Source organism: Mytilus edulis, chromosome 3 (assembly GCF_963676685.1).
Source record: "Mytilus edulis chromosome 3, xbMytEdul2.2, whole genome shotgun sequence".
Taxonomy (NCBI): Eukaryota; Metazoa; Mollusca; class Bivalvia; order Mytilida; family Mytilidae; genus Mytilus; species Mytilus edulis.
Window position 1 is genome coordinate 8,233,608 of NC_092346.1, and position 26,141 is coordinate 8,259,748.

General features: G+C 32.4%; 1 protein-coding gene across 2 annotated transcripts in view; it reads right to left on the reverse strand.

Moving 5' to 3' along the window:
* Nucleotides 1-108: 108 nt before the first annotated feature.
* The window catches only part of LOC139514161 (L-asparaginase-like), a 38,434-nt gene continuing 12,401 nt past the window's right edge, over nucleotides 109-26,141 (reverse strand). For both annotated transcript variants that reach the window (XM_071302947.1, XM_071302946.1), the window contains 12 exons: nucleotides 22,543-22,651; nucleotides 21,844-21,969; nucleotides 15,096-15,179; nucleotides 14,492-14,618; nucleotides 13,807-13,919; nucleotides 11,745-11,930; nucleotides 7,891-8,004; nucleotides 6,424-6,540; nucleotides 4,303-4,398; nucleotides 3,717-3,964; nucleotides 2,996-3,095; nucleotides 109-1,890 (listed from right to left, as the gene is read on the reverse strand). In XM_071302947.1, coding sequence (XP_071159048.1) covers nucleotides 1,717-1,890; nucleotides 2,996-3,095; nucleotides 3,717-3,964; nucleotides 4,303-4,398; nucleotides 6,424-6,540; nucleotides 7,891-8,004; nucleotides 11,745-11,930; nucleotides 13,807-13,919; nucleotides 14,492-14,618; nucleotides 15,096-15,179; nucleotides 21,844-21,969; nucleotides 22,543-22,651 — 1,594 coding nt within the window. In that variant the 3' untranslated portion in view covers nucleotides 109-1,716. The remainder of the gene's footprint in view (nucleotides 1,891-2,995; nucleotides 3,096-3,716; nucleotides 3,965-4,302; nucleotides 4,399-6,423; nucleotides 6,541-7,890; nucleotides 8,005-11,744; nucleotides 11,931-13,806; nucleotides 13,920-14,491; nucleotides 14,619-15,095; nucleotides 15,180-21,843; nucleotides 21,970-22,542; nucleotides 22,652-26,141) is intronic.

Below are 26,141 nucleotides of genomic sequence, written 5' to 3' on the forward strand. Positions count from 1 at the left end.
ATTACATAATGATATGTTTTCTATAAATAAATAATCATTATTTTATATTTAATAAACAGTATTATATAAATTACACACTAAGAAAACAACTTTTAGAACAATTTTCCTTAAATCATTTATTCATTTTTATTTAAACGAGAACTATTTAAGTGTAGGTGCACTTGAGAAAGAGATTCATTGTACAAACTTTGTTCATCAAAGAAAATTTGATCAGTGTCTAATACTGGCAGGAGTTTACAGTTTATAGATTTATTCTACAGCACTTCTATTTCTACAGCACTTCTACCCTGATAGCCTAGCATTCTAGGGAGATTCAATAAAATAATCTTGTTATTTAAGACTTCCACGCATACTCACTCGGATTAACTTGAATGCCTTACAACTTATAACAATGTATAACAATAAATATGAAAACAATTAATAACAATATGTAAAGTTAACAATGCAAAACTATGTATACATTTGTGCAGTTACTTGCAAAGAATTGTAAGGTCAGAAGTCCAATTTTTTTTGGCGGGTTCTAAGCTGAAATATATTAGAGCTAGTTTAAAGGTATTCTGGTTTTCATATTTTACATATCCTCATATTGAAGTTCACCATTCAGAGGCGTATTTATGCGGTCCAGCCCAGAGAAAAATGGCATAAACAAATAATAAAAACAGACCACTTAGACAATAAAAAAAATTAATGCATTAATTTCACATTTACAGTATTAATTCAAAATGAGATTCATGTTAAGTTCAGACATTGATTGTAAAAACCATCTATTAAAATCTGATTCAAAACAAATTCAATACAAAACAATTAGATCAAATAGCACTTCAACTTAACATTAAAGATTATTATCTAAACATGACAAGAGATAAGATAAAATTCAATTCAATATAAAAACAAAGGAATGTACTATACTAACAAAATCAAACTCTTTTTTTTATCTCTCTTAAATTTCTAAATACAGTCAAACCTTCAAAATCTTACTGTGTTTCGTCAACATATCCTAATTGTGTTTTGTTAGAGGTCTCAAATAATTTTTGTTACCTTTATTTTTTGAGAAAAAAAAAAAGATAATTTGTCAAAATCAGTCGATTTTTATAACGTTAAGAAAAGTGTTCAATTTATCTTCATGCACTAAAAATTACTGTGAACCTCATTTGAAAAGATGTATGTTTTACTGTTTGTTTTCATGAAGGTACCACAATTACGACCCACATATCAGGTTACTTTTCTCTTTTTTAAAGAATGACCTAAATATACAGGTTTGACTGTGACAAATCTACTTTAATATAATTTCTAAGTATAAATATTTTGCCATCTGACTTAAATCATTAAGTTGTTATGAAGAAGGTTAAAGACCTCAACATTCAACTACCTAATAAATAAAATAAATACAGTGTAAGACAAGAATGATCTTTGGCTTTGAACACAAAGGCATAAACTATTTGAGGAAGATGTCAGGGTAAATACAAACACCAAAGCTTGTAATTTAACACATATGTTAAAAGTACTGGATGAAATTAGAATAAATTTTGTATTAACAACTTACAAATGTGTACCTGTATTTCATTAGTAATAATTTTCACGAATAAAAGATTGATAAAAATAGGTACCACACATGGTGCCAATTAATACATTCACAGCACCGGTACATAACATTTTCAAACTATCACATTCATGTAAATTTTGATGTAAAGGATATATTGTGCTCTAAACAAAAAGTTATGTTCCTTGTGTATGATTTTCTTTAGCCTTGCTGATCAGTTTTAATATTTCCTCTCTTCCTAATAATTCTGCATGTTCTTCTGCTGTTTTTCCAAATGCATCATTTAACATCCATGATGCTCCATTGTCCAGCAGAAATTTTACAGTTTCAACATGTCCTAAACTTACAGCCTGTGAAAAAGTAATAAATTATTTAATAAAATTAGCTTTATAACAATTAGCCAAAACTTTATTGCTAACTTTAGTTTCAAAAAATTCTAAGCTTATCTTTCCTATTTCTAACAAAGGGAGACAAAAATGTACATGAATATAGAATAATGGCATTTTTAAGCTTTATACTAAAAATAAAATTGGGAAAGGAAATGGGGAATGTGTCAAAGCGACAACAACCCGACCATAGAGTAGACAACAGCCGAAGGCCACCAATGGGTCTTCAATGTAGTGAGAAACTCTCGCACCCGGAGGCATCCTTCAGCTGGCTCCATAAAAATATGTATACTAGTTCAGTGATAATGAACGTCATACTAAACTCCTAATTATACACAAGAAACTGACTTTATCAAAAAGAATATGTAGCGAGTGCGCCATTATTCTTTTTATTGTCAATTAGTATTACCAATATGATTATTTTGTTTTATTTTTATTTATACAACCTTATGTTGATCGAAACACTGTATATATATAGATTTCTGACCTTATTACTTGACTACTATTTGTAAAATGAGATTGCACAAAGAAAAACAGACTACAGAAAGACTAATATATTATATTATTTTTTAATGATAACAAAATAAAACTATTACTCACTTTACATTACAATAACAATTTTTCAGTTGTCCATAGACGGTAACTTAGACAATTCTCCTAATGACAAACAGGTGCATGCTTTTTGTCAGTTGGTAATTTTTTTTTACAACAATTAGGGTCTATCAGTTTATCAAAGGTAATAAAAGCCCTATATAAATGAACAATGTTGAATAGAATTATATTCACCGACCGTGCAAGGGCTGTATAGCCAGTCAAGGTCGTTAAAAACTTCCATATATATATGAATTATATTTGTCACCATGTGAACATGGTGAACATGTGTAATCTTGAAATGCTGTAAGATGAAATTAATTTTTCATTGTCAGAAATGACCATGGCAAACACGAGTTTTAGTGGCCAGAGATAGAATAATAAATTAAAACATTGGCAGATCCCTGCCTCTACTAAAATTTGTTCATTGATAGCTATCAAGATTAGAGGAACTATTTCTACTAAAAATGAAATATACCACATGTAAAGCTGTTCTATTGTCGTAATCACTTTCGTTTAAATCTGCTCCCGCTATTTTCCAGGCTTTTAATGTATCAACATCCTCCTGAGATGAGGCCCTAGAAGAGAAGTATTTTCATATTAAGTCTATAAGAAAGAAAAAAAATGAGGCTCCTCATGGGGTTTCTGATTATGTGATTACCAGTCCAAATATTTAATGATTATTTGATTATTTGATTACCGGACCAAATATTTAATGATTATTTGATTATTTGATAAACTAGGACTGTATCTTCGATTATTTGATGATCTTGTTTTAAAAAATAATCAATGATTATTTGATTATTTGATAAACTAGGACTGTATTTTCGATTATTTAATTATCTTGTTTTAAAAAATAATTAATGATTATGTGATTATATTGGCAAACAATTTGCGATTATGTGATTACTTTGACACCCCCATGAGGAACCTCCGAAATGAACACTATCAGAACAAATACAAAACAAAAATTCAATTTAACAATTTACTTATTATTTTGTTGAATTTATTATTGTGACTTTATTTCCTGCAACCTTATTCTGTAATTGTTCATGCTATTTTTAAAACAGCTTGATCCAAATATCTTTATCTTAATGATATTCCCAATTCTACCCCACAATTTTGATTTATAAAGCTGAATTTTTGTAACAATCTTAATTGATTGAGTATTTGTACTAAAGCCATTCTAAGCTACATACCTACATAATTCCATGGCAAGAATGACTGGTTGTAAGGTTATAATAGCCCCAGTCTGTACCAGTATAGATATTATGCTGAAATGTTTGTTTTGAACAGCATCCATCAAAGGAGTTTTCTTGTCGAGATCTTTGGCATGGACACTTGCTCCGTGTTGTAACAAATATTGTACAACCTCTAAATGTCCTTCTCTACAAGCCACATGTAAAGCTGTTCGGCCATCTTGGTTTGCTGAGGAAAAATTACCGCCCTTTAGAAAAATAAAATGTTAAAATAAGTTACTTCATTGTTTACAAGTAAATATTCTAAAATCTTTAAAAGATGATTTTCTGAGAGAGAATTTCAAAATATATGTGACAGCAGAAATTAACTAATGCAACAAAGCATGCTAAAAAGAGATCTACAGAATCTATTTTAAATACTTTGGAAATTTTCTATAATAAGGATCAATTTACATTGAAACTTTCACTGTAAATTATAATTCACCAAAAAACAATTCTCTTTTAAATATGGACAGAAGAGATTAGTTTACCTAATTTAAAATAAATTAAGTTGCCGACTTATAACTTCATAAAATGTCCTACTTACAGTTCCTCTAAGTTTCTCTAAAGCCAGAATATCTCCAGTTTTAGCCGAGGTACACATCAGATTGGGGTACAATGCATCCTTTAATTTGACCACTTCCTGTAATATACAAAAATATATCATGTGTCATGGCTATCCCAATAAAAATACATGCCAGGGCAAATTAGGAAAATAAGCATTTTGTTTCTCTCATTTCCTCAAATAAATGCTTTAATAAGAAATCTTCGTATTCTAAAGTGTCAAAAACTCCATCATTCATACTTTATACATCTACTGGGCTTTCCACCCCAACCTCAACTTTTGATGGAATAGCTTTCATTCAAGTTGCTGAAAGTGTTCTGTTGACTTTCATTAACTTCCTGATGACCTTAAGGTTATGAACAAAATGTACAATGTGTCAATGTAGCAAATATGCTTTCAAGATGACATCATGTTTAGAGTTACTATTGGATTAAACAGGAAGACTGTTGTCCAGTTTGTGAGTGGATAGTCCCAGTTTATATATCAAACCGCTGGCAAAAATGTGAATAATCCTTATAATTTTGAACTAGAATGTTAGTTATAATTTTTCTTTATATTCCATTTTTCATATATAGCAGTGTTCTCCCCAGGATTTTTGGATAGCGCTGTGGTAAGCGCGTGATTTTCAACAATTCTCTTTAACTTTGTCGCGACGCGCGGTTGGTTTGTAATTGATTTGTTTTGTGTTTTTCTTATACATGTATTATGCTATTGATGTTTTCTCTTGTAATCTTCTTTAGTTACAGAAAACCATCAACATTTTGAAGATTACATTCTGGCGCATGCCTGATTGAGGTTGCTTTTTAAAATTATTTTCAATTTTTCTCTATTTTTTTTATAAACTTTACAATTTTTATTGGACTTTTAATTTTTACATTTTTTATTTTATTTTATTTTTATATTGAGATAAAAACAATAGGTACATTTAGTTTAAGTGAGAAAAGGTTTTAAGGAGTACTTCATGGGTTAGTCTGTAGAAGTGCTGTTTGAAATTTCAGGTTGTAATTTATTCCAGTCTTTTCCATGATGGGTCTATACAAGACTGCCTATGTGAAGATTTCTTATCACTAACAGGTGATGTTGCAAAACATGTAGGACCAACAATAAAGTCATTCATTGTCAGCTTCTGTATTTGGTTTTGTAACCCACTGTAGCAGTGTACTGTTAACCTTACAACGTTTGACAGGAATTGACATTTTTTAGCATAGTGATTTGTAATTTTTCTGACCTTAACATTATATAATATTCAAATGGCTTCATCCAAGCTGGACATCGAGAAAGTGAATTTCTCAAGTCGTATCAGCTTAGGGTTTGTTTTTCTAATCATATATCCTCTCAATTGTTTTCAAATGGTAAAATTCATTACTGTAGAATTGCTGCCTTACCAATAATTAGTTCAAAAAGGTTATAATTAATACTTCAAAGATTTGCTCATTTTTGAGGTTCGTATGGATAGTAAGACCGTCAAATTGTAACAAACCCCTGTGTTTGATCGTTTTTAAAATCATTGTTTGTTCTCAAAGTTTGTTCAACAAAATTTTGAGTGTTGTTGGCAAATGCGGTCAATTTATTTCATCTCATTTTAATTATTCATATATGCCTCTATATATTCTATCAATTAAAACAATAGATGTCAATGTTGAAATCTTTGTTTATTTTCATCTTTCAAAGTCGCCATTTTGTAAAATTTGTAAGACTGGTCCCACGGAGTTACTTAATACAACGGAAATAATTCATTCAGAAATGGTAAACTAGTCGATCATGTGATCCGAAGTGAAAATAAGCGTGAAATTTGAAAAATTACGAAAATTACGAAAAAAATATAGCGACGAGCTTGCAATGGATAGCGCTGTGGTCAGTGCAATAGAACAGCAGGAAATTGTAATAGCACTGAAAATCGCGGCGCTTAAACGGCCTGGGGAGAACACTGTATATAGCACATGAATATCTGTCACAGTGAAATCGACATAGGTTACATAAATTCCACAGCTTGATCTATCGAAGTGCAAGCCAAGAAATCAATTCTAACACTTTAATCACATTCAAGAATTGTAGATATGGAAATCATACAAGAATTTTATAAAAATAGTGTAAACTGTTTACCTCTTTACTACTAAGACATAACGTTTTAGCCACACCTTCTATTAACTCAAAATCCATTATAGACATGTCTTCCTTGACTACAACCTTCAACTCTCCTCTCAGATTGCGACTCATCATCTATCAATAAAGAAAACAAAAATATTACAAGACAGAACAATCATTTAATGAACTGGTATCCAAGCAACATCCATACTTCTGATCATGTTAAATGAAGACATCTTTTCTACTCTTTGGTCGGGTTGTTGTCTCTTTGACACATTCCCTATCTCCATTCACATTTTTATTTTACATGTTATATTTTTCCACTGAGCTATTCCCAGCTCTTCTCTTTTTTAGTGGCTAGTTCGAATATAATACATATTTTCTGACAATGCGAGTGTATTGTTTTTATCATGAAATTTAAGATTGTCATTAAAATGTTTCCTAATTGATTTCCAAGTTTTGAGTTTCTGTTGTTTAAGAAATTGACATCCCATGGCTTTGGACCACAACGATGACTCCCAAATTGAACAGCTATGTAAACAGCAGTTTTAAATACATTACAGTTAGCTCATAATAGAAGCTATTGCAAGATACATTATTTATCGCTATTTTGTTAACTTTTCCCTCTGACCTTTTTTTTGTGATAATTTTTCATAGCTACTCGCTTCAGAAAGAAAAGTATTGCTACAAACGAAGGGTGCATGTGCTGTTGTCAATGTAAACACCAAAGACACTATAGGCAAAATAGAGATATACAGATTATCATTGGTCTTTCAAACTTGTATGTTTCTTGGCCATATCTCGTTTTAGGGCTGTTGTCCCTGGATGAGTTTGTAGCTAAGAAACACCCTCTTTTTGGAAAAACAACAATAATCTACAAGTCTCTTATGACTTTATTGAGACCTAAATCTATAGAAATATAAATATAAATACCATGTAAAATAATCTTATTTGACTGACTCCTTTGGTATAATATTTGATTATTATGAAATAATTTAATTTTGGATGTAACATGTCTTCTGATTGGCTGACGTTATTTTGTTTTCAGCCCATAGACATAATTAAGTCATGTGACCGTGACGTCATCAACGTTTTTTCATGGTTTTCTACAGTTTAATATGAATTAAGAATTAAATTATAAGAAATGACTGTAATATTTTTTCTGTCTATTTGAAATAACATAAAAAATGTGGTGCACACTGTTAAATAACCCGCTACGTGAGTTATTCAGTGTGCACCAATTTTGTTATGTTATTTCTTCATAAAAAAATAGACAGAAAAAATATGACAGTCATTCCTTAAATAATTTCACAACAATTTAAAATTATTAACTTTTCGATTTTTTTTTTCCTTCTGAAATTTCCTGATTTTGGCATGGTTACAATCCTTCTGAAGTTTAAACAGCAACTTTACCACAGCTGTCATATCTGTCATACCTCTACCCTGGTATTACCTCACTCATGGCTGACAATGAAAAATACTTACCGCCCTTTTCTTCTCATTTGTGTAGGTTTCCTTTCCCAGTATGTAAGATAGCTTGGTCAGTGCAGCCTCTGGAGTCATATCTCCCCCTCCAATAACTCCAACATCTGACAATGCCTGTAAAATGTATACCAGGGGTTGAAGTCATAAAACTTTGCTCAGTGCTCGGAGCACAAAAATCATGCTCGAAACACAAAATCCAGTATTTTGATTGGTTGATTCTTGAGTCTGAGTACAAAAATCATGCTCGAAAGTTTTCTGACCGCAAGGCCAGGGGATAAATATTACAAATAAACTCATCATAGATACCAGGACTAAATTTAGTATATACGCCAGACGCAAATTCAACTTGGTGAGTTCAGAAAAAAATACTTATTGAACATAAACAAGTTCAGATCAAATTTGTGAAACTTTGAAGAGTTGAAACATATGAAACTATTATTATAATTACTGGTAGTCAAGACAGCATTTATGCATTTGGTGAGTCAAGGCAATACTTTGAGTTATTGAATCAAGCAATACTTGTGTGAAGTTTGTGAATCACAGCAAAACTTGTGAGATGTTGATGAACCAAGTCAAAACTTTTGAGATCCTGGTGAATCACTGCAAAAATTGTGAGATATTAGTAAGTCTGGGCAAAACTTTTGAGAAGTTGGTGAATCACAGCAAAACTTGTGAACTGTTGTGAATCAAATATAAACTTGTGAGATGTTGGTGAATCACATCAAAACTATTGAGATGTTAGTGAATTACATCAAAACTTTTGAGATGTAAGGGAATCACATCAAAACTTTACAGATGTTAGTGAATCACATCAAAACTTTTGAGATGTTGGTGAATAAAGTCAAATCTTTTGAGATGCTGGTGAATCAAGTCAAAACTTTTGAAATGTTGGTGAATCAAGTCAAAACTTTTGAGATGTTGGTGAATCAAGTTAAAACTTATGAGATATTAGTGAATCAAGTCAAAACTTTTGAGATGCTGGTGAATCAAGTCAAAACTTTTGAGATGTTGGTGAATCAAGTCAAAACTTTTGAGATGTTAGTGAATCACATCAAAACTTTTGAGATGTAAGTGAATCACATCAAAACTTTTGAGATGTTGGTGAATTTAGTTAAAACTTTTGAGATGTTGGTGAATCCAGTCAAAACTTTTGAGATGTTAGTGAATTGCATCAAAACTTTTGAGATGTTGGTGAATCAAGTCAAAACTTTTGAGATGTTAGTGAATCAATCAAAACTTTTGAGATGTTGGTGAATCACATCAAAACTTTTGAGATGTTGGTGAATCAAGTCAAAACTTTTGAGATGTTGGTGAATCACAGCAAAACTTGTGAGATATAAGTGAATCAATTTAATACTTTTTAGATTTTGGTGAATCAAGTCAAAACTTTTGAGATGTTGGTGAATCACAACAAAACTTGTGAGATGTTAATGAATCACAGCAAAACTATGTTGGTGAATCACAGCAAAACTTGTGAACAAAATTTTGATTCTTTGGAGAGCCAAGACAAAACAAATAGAGGATTTGACAAGCAACCAAAATATTTGGGAATTTTGTGAGTCAAGACAAAGTTTGTGCAAATTTTCAAGTTCAATCAATCTAAACTTCTATTTATAAATAGTTTGTTTTTCCTAAATATAAATTTTAACAAATTATGAAGTGTGAGAATAATTTTACAAAGTATATTATAATTGTGATGCATATATTGAACTTATTTTTTTTTGTCTAAGCAAATAGAACTTGACCATGAAATCAAACAATGTCTGTGCAAGAAAACAGTGCATTTTAATAAATATCACAAAGTGAACAAGAATGTGTCCATAGTACACGGATGCCCAACTCGCACTATCATTTTCTATGTTCAGTGGACCGTGAAATTGGGGTCAAAACTTTAATTTGGAATTATAATTCGAAAGATCATATCATAGGGAACATGTGTACTAAGTTTCAAGTTGATGTAACTTTAACTTCATCAAAAACTACCTTGACCAAAAACTTTAACCTGAAGCGAACAGACGCACAGACGGACGAACGGACGGACGAACAGAGGCACAGACCAGAAAACATAATGCCCTCTACTATCGTAGGTGGGGCATAAAAATAATTAAAGCATATATCTGTGAATATTCTGTGGCACATAAATGTCAACTTTTTAAACTTTCAAAGTGTGGGATCTCAATTAGGTAGAAAGTTCTTTAAATGGGTTAATATCCCTAATGTGCCTCAAAGTAAGGAACTCAAAAGTAGTGTGTTAACAAAAAATCTCTGTGTAGTGATATTGGACATGTTTCAATATTTAACTAATGACTGAGCTTAACCATTTTTGCTTATTTTGAGATCAGAGGACCATAGAATAATGGGATACAAACTATGGAGTTAATAAATGTATGCAAAGATCTAAATTTTCAAAATACATGTTGTGTGAAAAAAGGGGTTTTTTTTTACCTCAAGAAGCCACATCACAAAAGGGTTTTCGTGATGTGCTAAAATGAATCTCACTTCGTACCCTAAAAATTTAACCACATATGTGCAAAATGTCTCAGCTTCGACACGAGCATTCATACATATCTATGTTTCAATAGGCTGAAGAATTGAGAAAAGCTACCATTACCGCCTATCTGAAATGAATTGCGCATCTTTACCCAGATAGAGATTTACCATAGAACTTATTTCATTTTTTATCATACTTTTTTCAGTAGCTTTATAAATGTTTAAAAATTGCATGAAATATGTGTCTCTGATTCTTTTAAATGATACCTTAAGTTCCCTCACCAGAAGGATGATTGAAAACAATATAAAATGTTTCATCCACAATTAGGACAGAAACTTTTTGAACTAGGTGAAACTGTTTTATCATTATAGGAGAAAAGTATCAGTTACAAGTTTGACAGCAGTTATTCCAAAACAGTCTACTGGCATCATTTTAACTGATTTAATATACGAGATTTACGTTGCTAACATTTGTACCAATCCTATATGAACCATACAAATTGCACCATATGTAATACATGCATCAGAAAGGTGTGCAGACCTTGCTCTAGCTTACCTTATTGTTTATCTTGATACATAAATTATCAATGATTAATTATATTATACAGACCATTCATGTCTAAAGGTATTACTTTGTTAGTAATGTATTAAAACAATTTACATATCTTTTTCAAAATATTGAACTATATTATTTCTTTATATTATACAAACTCCAGCTTAATATAGGTAGGTACTTCTAGTATAGGCACAGTCACTTAATTTGCTAATAAATCAGAAGCAGGCAAATATAGGCATAAGCAGCCCTTGTCAGTCTTAACAAACCAGCAAAGAATAATCAGAGTAGTCAAAAAACGCAAAGCACAAAATGTCAACATTGAAAGATGCAGATTGTAACATTTTCAATCAAACTATATTGTAATGTGATCCTGTAATGGTCCACTAGGACAATAAATAGAATACTTCACCATATTTTATTTCCAAACGTATAAAATTATCTCTGAGAAAGGTAATTTCAACAAATAAGGTATTCGAAAAAAAATCGTACATATATAACAGGTCCCTTCTTTTTTTTTTAGATTTGACAGCTTGAAAAGCAAATAATATAAATGTATTTAGTCACCATCTTTGATTCAGTATTTTCCCCTCGTTTTGCTTTTAGCCACTTTTAACCAGGTCATGTGATTTTGCTTACCTGGCATAGCCTGATCTTGAACTAATGAAGCAGACCCATAAAAGATATAAATATGAAATAAAATACTTATGATTTAGATCATGTTAATACATTTCTAATTGCATCTCTTCAATAGGTTTCAAAAGGCTTTAATTAATTACCCCATTTAATTTAATCAACAAATAAAGTTTACCTTTCCTGTCTCGTAAGATGTGTCAACAAATCCTCTATTACACTGAGTGATATTCACAATGATAACTCCCATATTTGTAGCCTCTTTAAACGACTGTAATAGGTCAGGTCTATTACTGGGGGCATTACCTGCTCCATATGTCTGTAATACTACACCCTGCATCGGTGTTGACATAAATGCACGAACCTACAAAACATATTTCCACCATAGCATTAATGTTCCATTTCAAAGTATCAGTACCTTGGAAGTATTGTCAGTACATCAGGAGGCACAGACGATGACATATCGGTGAGAATTCAGAAAGCATAGCAGGTATTTTCCATGCTTAAACCTGTTTGGCGGAGTAATGCTTTAAGAACTAGCACAAAGTTAAGGGTATTTACCACAAATGTCAAATCTGTACTTTTATACAGATCAGAAACCTGGAGAGAATCAGCTGCATCTATCAAATCAATCCAAATTTTTGTCAATAAATGTTTGAGTAACATCCTCAACATCAGATGGCCAAACAAAATATCCAACAATGAGTTATGGGGAAGAACCAAACAACAGCCAACAACTCAGATAATAAGAACAAGAAAGTGTAAGTGGATCGGGCATACCCTCAGAAAAAAAGACACAAACATTACCAAGCAAGCCCTAGAATGGAACCCCCCAAGGACATCGAAAAAGGGGGAGTCCAAAAAATACCTTGCGCAGGGGACTAACAACTGAGCTAAGCAAAATTGGGAGGACCTGGAAAGAAACAAAACAAACAGCCATGGAAAGGAAGAATTGGAGAGAAACTGTAGTCGCCCTATGTCCCCCTTGGGACGAAGTGGATTAAGTCAAGTAAGTCAAGTCAAAGTATCAGCAACAATTATATGAACAATTTAGCCAGACAATGCAAAAGTGTCTACAAAAAATAGCTTACCATATTTATTCTAATAAATGCTCCGGGGGCGAAGACAATTTCCGAAAGGGGGGCGTCATTAGAGAAACGAATTCCGTACCTTACTTCATTGACCTTTACCTGAATTTTGTTGAAACAGACTATAGTAACATACACGTGTTTCTTATTGTCTCCATAATCTATAAATAGCATTTATCGGTAATGTGACCTCATCTAATAATTTGTTAAAATTTTCGAATGAATTTATTCAATATTAGTTTACAAATGCATGCCTGTTTATAACGTTGAACTTTTAAAATAGTGTACTGTGTAACTGACAGATCTATTTTTGGAACTTGTACACATTGTGTTGTATTATCGGAGTGGATTAAGGTTTATGACCCCTTCTGTAGCCATTTTTGTACGAACTTTTCAAACTTCAATAGTATCAAAACTGTTTTGATAAATGAAAATGAAATGGGGTCATAAACCTTAAAACATGGGCGTTATTGATTTTTCATTCATGTTTCTGAGTGACCGGGTCGATGTCTTTGCAATATTGTAATGGGTAAGTTTCAATTTTATTTTTTTAACTACAAAATGGGGGCTTTTATTAGAAGTCAAAAGTTCTGAACACACTATTTTTGGTAGGGGGGCGTTAATTAAAAGGGGGGCTTTAAATAGAATAAATACGGTATATACAATTCTAGGGCACACATCTCAAAGCTAATAATGAGGAAAAATAATAAGAAAATGTAAAGTAACCATGGTAACTTGCCAACCTTGACTTGTCTACTTTTATTTGGTTTGATTGAGAGAGAAAAATCTGCATTAAAAGAATGGACATCTCTAAGTATGATGATATTTGATCTGTATGCAAACAGATGCGATATGGAATGCATTAAACATAAGTTTATTATGTATTATTTATCATACTGCTTTGTTTCTAAAATAGGGGTATCTTTCAAAGTTTGTGGAGTACATCTTTTGCTTAAGTCACAATATCAAATTTGAAATGAGTTACAAACTTTTGAATGATTTGCTCTGTGCCAATTCTCTGGTAATCAACTAAGGACCATAATGAGGATGTTGTGGCCTTTTCAATTTACCTGTATGGGACAGGAGAGAGGACCAGACTACCTTGTTTAAGAATAACTATGAATAGCTAACCCTTTAGCTATGTATACTTACAGTCTGTGCTGTGATTCCTGGGAACAATCTCAATACACCAACATTTCTACAGAAAGTTGTAGCTACTGAAAACTTCTCACATGATCCAGATCTATATATAGCATCCCAATCAACTACAAGTAAAACATGAAACTTCTCACATGATCCAGATCTATATATAGCATCCCAATCAACTACAAGTAAAATATAAAACTTCTCACATGATCCAGATCTATATATAGCATCCCAATCAACTACAAGTAAAACATAAAACTTCTCACATGATCCAGATCTATATATAGCATCCCAATCAACTACAAGTAAAACATAAAACTTCTCACATGATCCAGATCTATATATAGCATCCCAATCAACTACAAGTAAAACATAAAACTTCTCAAATAATCAAGATCTCTATATAGCATCCCAATCAACTACAAAAAAAAATATTACAACTTCTATAAAGAATTATAAAATCCAAAGGTCAATGTATAAAAAGTGTCCCAATGTAAATTTGCAGTTTTTTCTCCACATGAACTCAGTAAACATTCTCACAAAACCACATTTAATAAAATTCTTCATTACATTGGTTGCAATAAACTACTGTGATTTCCCAGTGAAATAAAAACCAATAATTTTACATGTGAAATAAATTGGATAATTTCAGTAATGACAGTAAATGTCTTCAATAAAGTAATTTTCATACCCGTTACTTTGATTTCGAGATTAGCCAATGGTGGAAGATTTGGTGACCAGAATGCATCAAAACTGGAAGAATCTTTCTTCGATGTTCTGTTTCCTCTTAAAATTTTGTTGTCAAAAGAAACCATGACCTGATAAACAAAATTAAAGCAAATACATTTTTCTTCCAATAACATTACATCAAATTATCCCATTTTTCTATGGAGATCATACTAAAGGTAAGTTATTAACAATCTATATATCATTTAAGATAGAGAGAGAAAGAGAGTTTTTAAAACCGTCCAAAGTCTATCTGAATTATTTTTGCAAATAGTCTGCTCATACCAGTGCCAGGGACTGTCTTAAAACTTACAGTGATGTGAGAGATGTTTTGCGATGGTTGAAGGCCTCACTAAGACTTTCAGATGAAAAACAGCAATAAAAGCAATTTCTTTGCTGTGCATGTACTATTTTTTGTGATTGGTTAACAAAGTCCTAAAAATCAGAAATATAACCAAACGTGTGACATTATTTTCGTTTTTGGGCACAATGAACTTACCTTACCCATAATCCATTAGATTCTAAAGTGAACAACTTCAAGTCGCAATAAAATATGAGAAGCAACTTACTTCTGGAATGCAATAATGTCCAGCGAATATCAACGATGACAAAAAATTGTCTCTTCCATCACTTCTTATCTCAAATATTGGTATCTATTAATGAAAAAATAACATTCATTGAACTAAATTCCCTAATGATTTGTGAAGACTAAACAATTGAATTCAGAACTTCACATGTTAGTGCTTATCTATAGCCTATGACTAAAAACATCTCTTGGTGTCTATTTTTAGGGAAACTTACACTCTTCAGTCTTTGGTTAATGGGTTTTAATATAGTTGAGTGGTATGTTCACCAACCTGAATCCACAAAATTTACCTTTTTTATAAAAATCAAGAGCTGATTTAATTAAAATCACTCTGATATAAAAGTACCATCAAAATCAGGAAATATAAAATATAGGGTGAGGGCTTGAGACTACATGTTTAATCTATCTTATGTTGTACATAATATTTAAAATCCATTACACTGAGGGATTCTTTGTAAATAAAACTTCAAAATTTAGAATTTTTAAAGAAGCAATGACAGCAACTCTAAAACAGTTAAAAAGAGATATGAATATGTTGAACTCATTCTAATTAAACTTCAGAGTTTACACATATGGTAAAGACAATTGATTAAGACAGCTAGTACAATATTGACTTATATATGGCTTTCTGTGTTTGTTTTATTGGTTTTAGATTGCTATCTTGTTGCATTGGCGAATCCAAAGGGGGGGAGGGTCCGGGGGTTGGAAACCCCCCTCTTTTTTTTTGGACGATCAATGCATTTGAATGGGAGCATATAACTGGAACCCCCCTTTACTCTGTGTTGGGAACCCCCCTTTTCAAAATGGCTGGATCCACCCCTGTATTGACATATTTCACTACTCCTTTTCTTCTTCATGCAAAATAATTACTATGGTACAGAAAATTGCAACTAATAATTATAAAAGTTCATCCTATAAAATTATATAAGTTAAAAACTTGAGTAAAGCAGAAAATAAATCTCATTTAAGCACAAAAGATGTATCTGTATATTTGGATATAGAATAAGACAGACAAATAATTTGAAATATTTGCTGATTATAATAATTATCTTTATTAATTATATCAAATTCTAGAAAAATAGAAAATAGAAAATAAAAAATCAATGTACCAGAAAAATAGGAGAAAAGAGATAGAAAGAATAGTCGATCTTACAAGATGCTCCCATAAAAAGTTTACAACAATGGCCGTCATCTTTAAAATTCAAAGTAGGATTGTTTGTGTGATTCTAATTCCTGCCCAGAATATATACCGGTAAGTATAGACTTTCTGATTTTCTACACATTGTTATTGCAAAATTAAGGACAAAATTTGTGATAAATAGTCAATTACTAATTTCCTTCACCTTTATTTTGTAGATGATTAATACTGGTTTTTTTTTCCCTCTTAGCAGTTTTTTTTTTTTTAAATTGCCACGAACACAAAAAAATAGGTAAAAATTCTCCAGACAACAACTCCTACAGAAGTGGTATTGGTTTGTGTATTTCTTTTTGGAGAAGTTTTTTGATAAAGTTTGCAATATATTACAATAATGCCAATTGATGGTTTTAGCTCATGTGGTCCCTAAGGGTCAAGTGAGGTAAAAATTAGTACTGCATATAAAAGGAAAAATAAAGCAAAAATTACCAATAAACTAGAGGCTCTAAAGAGCCTGTGTCGCTCACCTTGGTCTATGTGCATATTAAACAAAGGAGTCACAAATGGATTCATGACAAAATTGTATTTTGGTGATGGTGATGTGTTTGAAGTTCTTACTTTACTGAACATTCTTGCTTCTTACAATTATATCTATAATGAACTTTGCCCATTAGTAACAGAGAAAAATATTTGGTAAAAATTTACATAAATTTACCAAATTAATGAAAATTGTTAAAAATTGACTATAAAGGGCAATAACTCCTTAAGGGGTCAATTGACCATTTAGGTCATGTGGACTTATTTGTAAGATCTTACTTTGATGAACATTATCGCTGTTTACAGTTTATCGCTATCTATAATAGTATTCAAGATAATAACCAAAAACAGCAAAATTTCTTTAAAAATTACCAATTGGAGGGCAGCAACCCAACAACCGGTTGTCCAATTCATTTGAATATTTCAGGGCAGATATATATTGACTTGATTAACAATTTAACTCCATGTCAGATTTCCTCTAAATGATTTGGTTTCAGAGTTATAAGCAAAAAACTACATTTTACCCCTGTTCTATTTTTAGCCGTGGTGGCCATCTTGGTTGGATGGCCAGGTCATCGGACACATTTTTCAAACAAGGTACCTCAAAGATAATTGTGTTTAAGTTTGAATTAATTTGGCCTAGTAGTTTCAGAGGAGAAGATTTTTGTAAAAGATAACTAAGATTTACAAAAAATGGTTAAAAATTGACTATAAAGGGCAATAACTCCTAAAGGGGTCAACTGACCATTTCGGTCATGTTGACTTATTTGTAAATCTAACTTTGCTGAACATTATTGCTGTTAACAGTTTATCTCTATCTATAATAATATTCAAGATAATAACCAAAAACGGCAAAATTTCCTCAAAATTACCAATTCAGGGGCAGCAACCCAACAACAGGTTGACCGATTCATCTGAAAATTTCAGGGCAGATAGATCTTGACCTGATAAACATTTTTACCCACATCAGATTTCCTCTAAATGCTTTGGTTTTTGAGTTATAAGCCAAAAACTGCATTTTACCCCTATGTTCTATTTTTAGCCGTGGCGGCCATCTTGGTTGGTTGACCGGGTCACGCCACACATTTTTTAAACTAGATACCCCAAAGATGATTGTGGCCAAGTTTGGATTAATTTGGCCCAGTAGTTTCAGAGGAGAAGATTTTTGTAAAAGATTACTTAGATTTATGAACTAGAGGCTATAAAGAGCCTGTGTCGCTCACCTTGGTCTATGTGAATATTAAACAAAGGACACAAATGGATTCATGACAAAATTGTATTTTGGTGATGGTGATGTGTTTGAAGTTTTTACTTTACTGAACATTCTTGCTTCTTACAATTATATCTATAATGAACTTTGCCCATTAGTAACAGAGAAAAAAAAATTGACTATAAAGGGCAATAACTCCTTAATGGGTCAATTGACCATTTAGGTCATGTGGACTTATTTGTAGATCTTACTTTGATGAACATTATCGCTGTTTACAGTTTATCGCTATCTATAATAGTATTCAAGATAATAACCAAAAACAGCAAAATTTCTTTAAAAATTACCAATTGGAGGGCAGCAACCCAACAACCGGTTGTCCAATTCATTTGAATATTTCAGGGCAGATATATATTGACTTGATTAACAATTTAACTCCTTGTCAGATTTCCTCTAAATGATTTGGTTTCAGAGTTATAAGCAAAAAACTACATTTTACCCCTGTTCTATTTTTAGCCATGGTGGCCATCTTGGTTGGATGGCCAGGTCATCGGACACATTTTTCAAACAAGGTACCTCAAAGATGATTGTGGTTAAGTTTGAATTAATTTGGCCCCGTAGTTTCAGAGGAGAAGATTTTTGTAAAAGATAACTAAGATTTACGAAAAATGGTTAAAAATTGACTATAAAGGGCAATAACTCCTAAAGGGGTCAACTGACCATTTCGGTCATGTTGACTTATTTGTAAATCTTACTTTGATGAACATTATTGCTGTTTACAGTTTATCTCTATCTATAATAATATTCAAGATAATAACCAAAAACAGCAAAATTTCCTCAAAATTACCAATTCAGGGTCAGCAACCCAACAACAGGTTGACCGATTCATCTGAAAATTTCAGGGCAGATAGATCTTGACCTGATGAACATTTTTACCCACATCAGATTTCCTCTAAATGCTTTGGTTTTTGAGTTATAAGCCAAAAACTGCATTTTACCCCTATGTTCTATTTTTAGCCGTGGCGGCCATCTTGGTTGGTTGACCGGGTCACGCCACACATTTTTTAAACAAGATACCCCAAAGATGATTGTGGCCAAGTTTGGATTAATTTGGCCCAGTAGTTTCAGAGGAGAAGATTTTTGTAAAAGATTACTTAGATTTATGAAAAATGGTTGAAAATTGACTATAAAGGGCAATAACTCCTAAAGGGGTCAACAAGCCATTTCGGTCATGTTGACTTATTTGTAAATCTAACTTTGCCGAACATTATTGCTGTTTACAGTTTATCTCTATCTATAATAATATTCAAGATAATAACCAAAAACAGCAAAATTTCCTCAAAATGACCAATTCAGGGGCAGGAACCCAACAACGGGTTGACCGATTCATCTGAAAATTTCAGGGCAGATAGATCTTGACCTGATAAACATATTTACCCCATGTCAGATTTCCTCTAAATGCTTTGGTTTTTGAGTTATAAGCCAAAAACTGCATTTTACCCCTATGTTCTATTTTTAGCCGTGGTGGCCATTTTGGTTGGTTGACTTTGTCACGCCACACATTTTTTAAACTAGATACCCCAATGATGATTGTGGCCAAGTTTGGTTCAATTTGGCCCAGTAGTTTCAGAGGAGAAGATTTTTGTAAAAGTTAACGACGACGGACGACGACGGACGACAGACGACGGACGACGACGACGCCGGACGCCGGACGCAAAGTGATGGGAAAAGCTCACTTGGCCCTTCGGGCCAGGTGAGCTAAAAAGAGAGGCGAAATATATAATATATGTTCAAAAAGATGTGAAAAATAATTAAGTAAAGAAAAAACCTAGAACTGGTGAAAACGTTGATTTGGATAGTACCACTAATGCCAACCTATGATTCCTATATAGATAATAAATTTATTTTGCAATAATCTAGCAGCAAATATATAAATAACATTATGCAAGTAAATCTTTATATTTACTAACATTCTACTCAATATAAATCTTATTTTACTACATGTGTACTGTAGTATTTTACAAATATCTCACATTTTCATGGAAACTAAGAATATATCATAACCCAGTCATATGCTCAGTAAAGAATCATGTCACTAATTGCTTAAAATTGTTTTTTTTTGCCCAGAAAAGTTACAAAGAATGTTATAGATTAATTGGTGAAATATGTACTTTACATTCTAGCTAATCATGCTATATACCAGGTTTTTCTCATTGTTAAAGGATTAACAATGACCTATAGCTGTTTACTTTTATGTCAGTTAGTCTTTGCCTTTTTTTGTAAACTTTTGTTGTTGGGTTACTGTATTAATGTTGTGTATAACAGAACTAGAGGCTCTAAAGAGCATGTGTCGCTCACCTTGGTCTATGTGCATATTAAACAAAGGACACAGAAGGATTCATGACAAAATTGTGTTTTGATGTTGGTGATGCCTTTGTAGATCTTACTTTACTGAACAATCTTGCTGCTTACAATTATCTTTACCTATAATGAACTTGGCCCAGAAGTGACAGTGGAAAATATTTTGTAAAAATTTACAAAGATTTACAAAATTTATAAAAATTGTTAAAAATTGACTATAAAGGCAATAACTCCTTAAGGGAACAATTAACCACTTTGGTCATTCTGACTTATTTGTAGCTCTTACTTTCATTGACATTATCACTGTTTACAGTTTATCTCTATCTATAATAATAATCAAGATAATAACCAAAAGCTGCAAAATTTTCTTAAAATTACCAATTCAGGGGCAGCAACCCAACAACAAGTTACCCGATTGGTCTGAAAATTTCAAAGCAGATAGATCTTAACCTAAGGAAGAATTTTATTCACAGAAGATTTGCTCTTAATGCTTTAATTTCAGAGATATGAGCCAAAAACTGCATTTTACCCTCTGTACTATTTTTAGTCATGTCTGCCATCTTGGTTCGCGGGCATCTGACAAATTTCTCAAACTAGATACCCTAATGATGATTGTGGACAACTTTGGTTAAATTTGTTCCAGTAGTTTCAGAGGAGAAGATTTTTGTAAAAGATAACTAAAATTTACGAAAAATTGGTAAAAAATGACTATAAAGGGCAATAACTCCTTAAGGGGTCAACTGACCATTTTGGTCATGCTGACTTATTTGTAGATCTTACTTTGCTGAACATTATTGCTGTTTACAGTTTATCTCTATCTATAATAATATTCAAGATAATAACCAAATACGGCAAAATTTCCTTAAAATTACCAATTCAGGGGCAGCAACCCAACAACCAGTTGTCCGATTCATCTGAAAATTTCAGAGCAGATAGATCTTGACCTGATAAACAATTAAACCCCCATGTAAGATTTGCTCTAAATGCTTTGGTTTCAGAGTTATAAATCAAAATCTACATTTTACCCCTATGTTCTATTTTTAGCCATTGGCGGCCATCTTGGTTGGTTGGCCGGGTCACCAGACACATTTTTTAAACTAGATACCCTAGTGATGATTGTGGCGAAGTTTGGTTAAATTTGGCCCAGTAGTTTCAGAGGAGAAGATTTTTGTAAAAGTTAACGACGACGGACGACAGACGCCAAGTGATGGGAAAAGCTCACTTGGCCCTGTGGGCCAGGTGAGCTAAAAATCAACCTGCAAAAAAATATTCAGAAGAGAACTGTCTGATTTATTCATAAGTATTAAAGACGAGAAGGGTTAGAGCTTGAGTGACATATTGTAAAACTCTGGTCTATTGTTAAAGGTTGTATAGTTGTCCTCAAGATGTCTACTGGTATTGGTTAATTTCTATGTTTGTTTGCTGACTTAATGATGTATACCTCACTTATTCCCATAGATTTAATGTATAAAATTTCATAAAATACCATACCTGTGATCCAGTCAATATGATTGGTTTGCCCAGATTTTCACAGATAAAAGACAATGCTGAAGCTGTATAGGCCATTGTATCTGTTCCGTGAAGAACTATAAAACCATCAAACTGCTCATAATGGCTCTATAAAATGTATAATCAGTTAGATAACATAGCAGGACAAATTGACTGAATAATACTATCAACTAGGATAGAGTTTCAGCACCAGCCCATATCATAAATAACTGTCTTGGGTGGAATATAAAAACACATTTGATATTTTGCATAAAAACATGAAAAAAATGTTTTTTATATCTTCATTTACTGTAAATTCAGAAATGTTTGCAATTTATTATTGTTGGCATCACATCAATCTGAACTATAATCCAGTTTCATTTTTACCCAGTTTATCGATCAAGATACCACTAGTATAATATTGGTAGAGGGGGTTGGACTGGTAACAAGCTAATTTTATACAGAGCAAGCTTATAAGACCAGTTAATTTTATTCATTTATACTACGATATTCAAATGGCATGGAATTTTTAAAGGGGGACAGAGGACAAATAAATTTTAAAAGGAACTTGCCACCTTAACCATTCTTCTCATACCCCTGTTATTAAAGGAAATCTTTCCCCATGTATTGTTGTACATATAAATGATCAATTACTCCCTCATACATACACACAGAGTGGGCGGTAGTAAAACAAATACCTACATGTATATCTGTAGCTATTCTAAACCAATCAGTCATGTTCATGTTACTGGAGTCTAATAACGGATCATATTCAATTATTTTGTATAATATTCTTTTTCCTTTGCTATACCTACAAAAATATAAACAAACCGTTAATGGATCAAAGACTAAAAAATGTTTTCATTTATTTGACCATGTTCAACATTTCAAAAACATCAAAAAACAGACACCTGTAAATGTATAATAAAATTAAACATAGGTCATGTCTAAATTATAATACTGCAAATTCAGAAATTATTGAGATGTACATTTTTTTTTCATGCAAAAAATATATCACAATTTGCATTAATAAAACCTTTCAAATTTGTAATTGCAGTAGTGATGTTTGTTCAAAAAAAGTTCAATCAAATTAATATGATTTTACATTTTTGCTGGAAGTCAAGAATTTCAAAATAATAAATGCTAGCATTTATTTCTGAATTTTCAGTCATACTTTGTTTGACAGTGCCTGAAAGACTGCTAAAATTCTAGACAGGGTATGGTGTATAAGTTTTTTCAAACATTATTAGGCTTCTTCTATTACATTTAATAAGAAACTGTTAGGCCAGCTTGACTCTCTAGTCTTATTATTACCTGTCTGTAAGGATACCGTCAAATTATTACCTGTCTTTCATGAAACCTACAATTTTTAAACTGCATAAACTTCATATAAAACAAGAGTGGTCATGATACATATATTCTATCATCAATCTATTGTCTTTCTTCTTCTAATGAAAGGTGCCTAGAAATAATATAATATCCTACTCACAATTTTTTGAGTAAATTTGAATTTAAGTTGAACAAAATATGCAAATTCAAACAATTGCAAAAGCTATATAAATCAAAATTAAATTCAAGTATAAAAAAGGAAAAAGGAGCACATGTAAGACATGTGATATGTTAATCACGACTCCTGATTTCACTAGTAATTTAACATCTAAAACTTATTATACTAAATCTTTCGAGCCTCTGGACTGTTCCACGGACAATGTCGTGTACGGAATCGAATGTACTTTGTGTGGACTACTTTATGTTGGTGAAACTCGTCAAACTTTGCGTAAAAGAATGAATCAACACCGGTCTGATAATAAAGATCCTCAATTTAGAGTTCTTTATAACCATTTTAATCAACCGGACCATGATCCTTCTTTATCTATGAAAGTACGCATCATTGAGAAAATTTATCACCACACAAATAGCCCTGTACTAAGTACTCCTTTCCGCAAAGATAGAGAAAATTTCTGGATAAGGGAGTTAGGGACTGCAATGCCATATGGTTGCAATGACAATATTAAAGGAGTAGGAAATTTGTCAAGTCCTGCCTGCAGTGATATTAATGTAATGAGTTTATTTAATACTACCTTACGACAACAACGTAGTCATGGGCAAAAACATTACCATCGGCCTAATGTTAAAAAGTCTTCCAAATCTAGATCACTCTCTGGGAGCTTTGATGACCTTCTTTCACATCTTCATCATCCACTAGGGTTACATTACATAAGAACTATTCTCTTTTCACTGCCAGTTAATTTTCTAAAACGTTTGAGAGATTATGCACTTGACAAAGGAGGCACCAATACATTTTCTACAATATACAGACTAGTCAGTATTATTTGTGATGTAGCTCTTTTCCGACTTTTCAAACCAGTAAGATCGGAACCTTTACATGAGGAAAAGAGGAAATTCCTTCCTGTTGATTTTGCCAATAGAGGAATTGATGCAATCAATCTCGGCAACGTTCTACATCACAAGGAGGTAACATCTAAAATTCCTATTTATTTTCAAAATCAATCTGTTCCTATTGTATCCTACAGTTACACCAAAACCATTGCACCTAAAATATTTAACTATAAACAAGCATTGCAGGACCTTGACTTAGAACAATACTTAAAAAGCCCTCCGACATGTGACTGTTCCCACTCGCCTTATAATTACAGCCCCTCTGGTCATGTTATAACTGGAGATCTAAACATAATTCAACATGAAAATCTCCGAAAGGTGATTTCTCATGGTCCTAAGTTTAGAGAACCCCAACACATCAATTGGAACCATAACTTCAAAATAATTATGGATTCCATTGAGGACTACGCCAGAGCATGGGCTAAACGAGAAGAAGTTGAACTGGACACTTTGTCAGAATGGGTTAAAACTATCAGGTCTCTGATAAAACGTCGCATTCACAAGTTGAAAAACTGTGTTAACGATCGACCAAAGTCCATTTTCAGAGACAAAGAGGCCATGAAATGTCTATCATCTCTTCATGATACGTATGTTGTTGTTCCTGCGGACAAAGCTTCAAATAATATTGTCTTTGTATGTAAATCGTATTACTACGAATGTCTTGTAAAAGAATTGGGTATAAAGGAGCACTCAGGTAATCCCACATACAAAGACATATCATTTGACAAGGATGAGATTTTAGCAAATCATAAGTCCTTCATGGCTTCCATAAACATTACATTGAACACCAAATCGGAGGACTTACCTTGTTTGTATTGGATACCAAAGCTTCATAAAATTCCGTACAAACAACGGTATATTGCTGGCTCATCTTCATGTTCCACTAAAGAATTGTCCATTAGATTGACTAAAATTTTATCCGCAGTGAAAGAGGGTCTTCAGAAATACTGTGAAACTGTTTACTCGCGTAGTGGTATTAACCATATGTGGATTCTTAAAAATTCTAAAGAACTTCTAGACAATTTTAAATCTCGGTCTATTTCTGAAATTAGTTCTATCAAAACTTTTGATTTTTCAACCCTGTATACCACCATTCCCCATGTGAAATTGAAAAATCGCCTAAAAGAAATAATCCACAATGCCTTTCAACATAAAAATGGTAGCATACGCTATAAATTTATTACTTTGGGATTTCATAAGGCATATTTCGTTAATAGTGACAAACAAAAAGGTAAAACCTGCTACACAAAAGAACAAGTGGTCAGTATGCTGGAGTTTCTTATCGACAACATATTTGTTGAGTTTGGAGGTAGACTTTTTCAACAAACTGTCGGCATTCCTATGGGAACGAACTGCGCGCCTCTCCTTGCTGACCTCTTCTTGTTTTCATATGAATCAGAGTTCCTTCAGACACTTGTCAAAAACAAGAAGATCAAAGAAGCCAGGTTATTTAATTTCACTTTCAGATATATTGATGATGTTCTTTCCATTAACAATCCAAACTTTTCTGATTGGGTTCCATTAATATATCCACCAGAACTAGAAATTAAAGAGACAACAGACACGGCTTCATCCGCCTCATTTTTAGACTTATACCTCGAATTTGACATACACAGTCATCTTAGTACCAGAATCTATGACAAACGAGACGATTTTGATTTTGAAATTATCAATTTCCCCCACCTTAGTAGCAACATACCAACTTCACCTGCATATGGAATATACATTTCCCAACTTATTCGGTATTCAAGAGCTTGCAGCTCCTACTCAGAATTTGTAAAACGTCACCAGTGTCTGAGCAGAAAGTTGATGAACCAGGGGTATGTCAAAGAACGTCTCGTCCTTTTTCTAAAAAAGTTCATCGGAAGGTACCCAGAACTTGTTGATAAATATTCCGTATC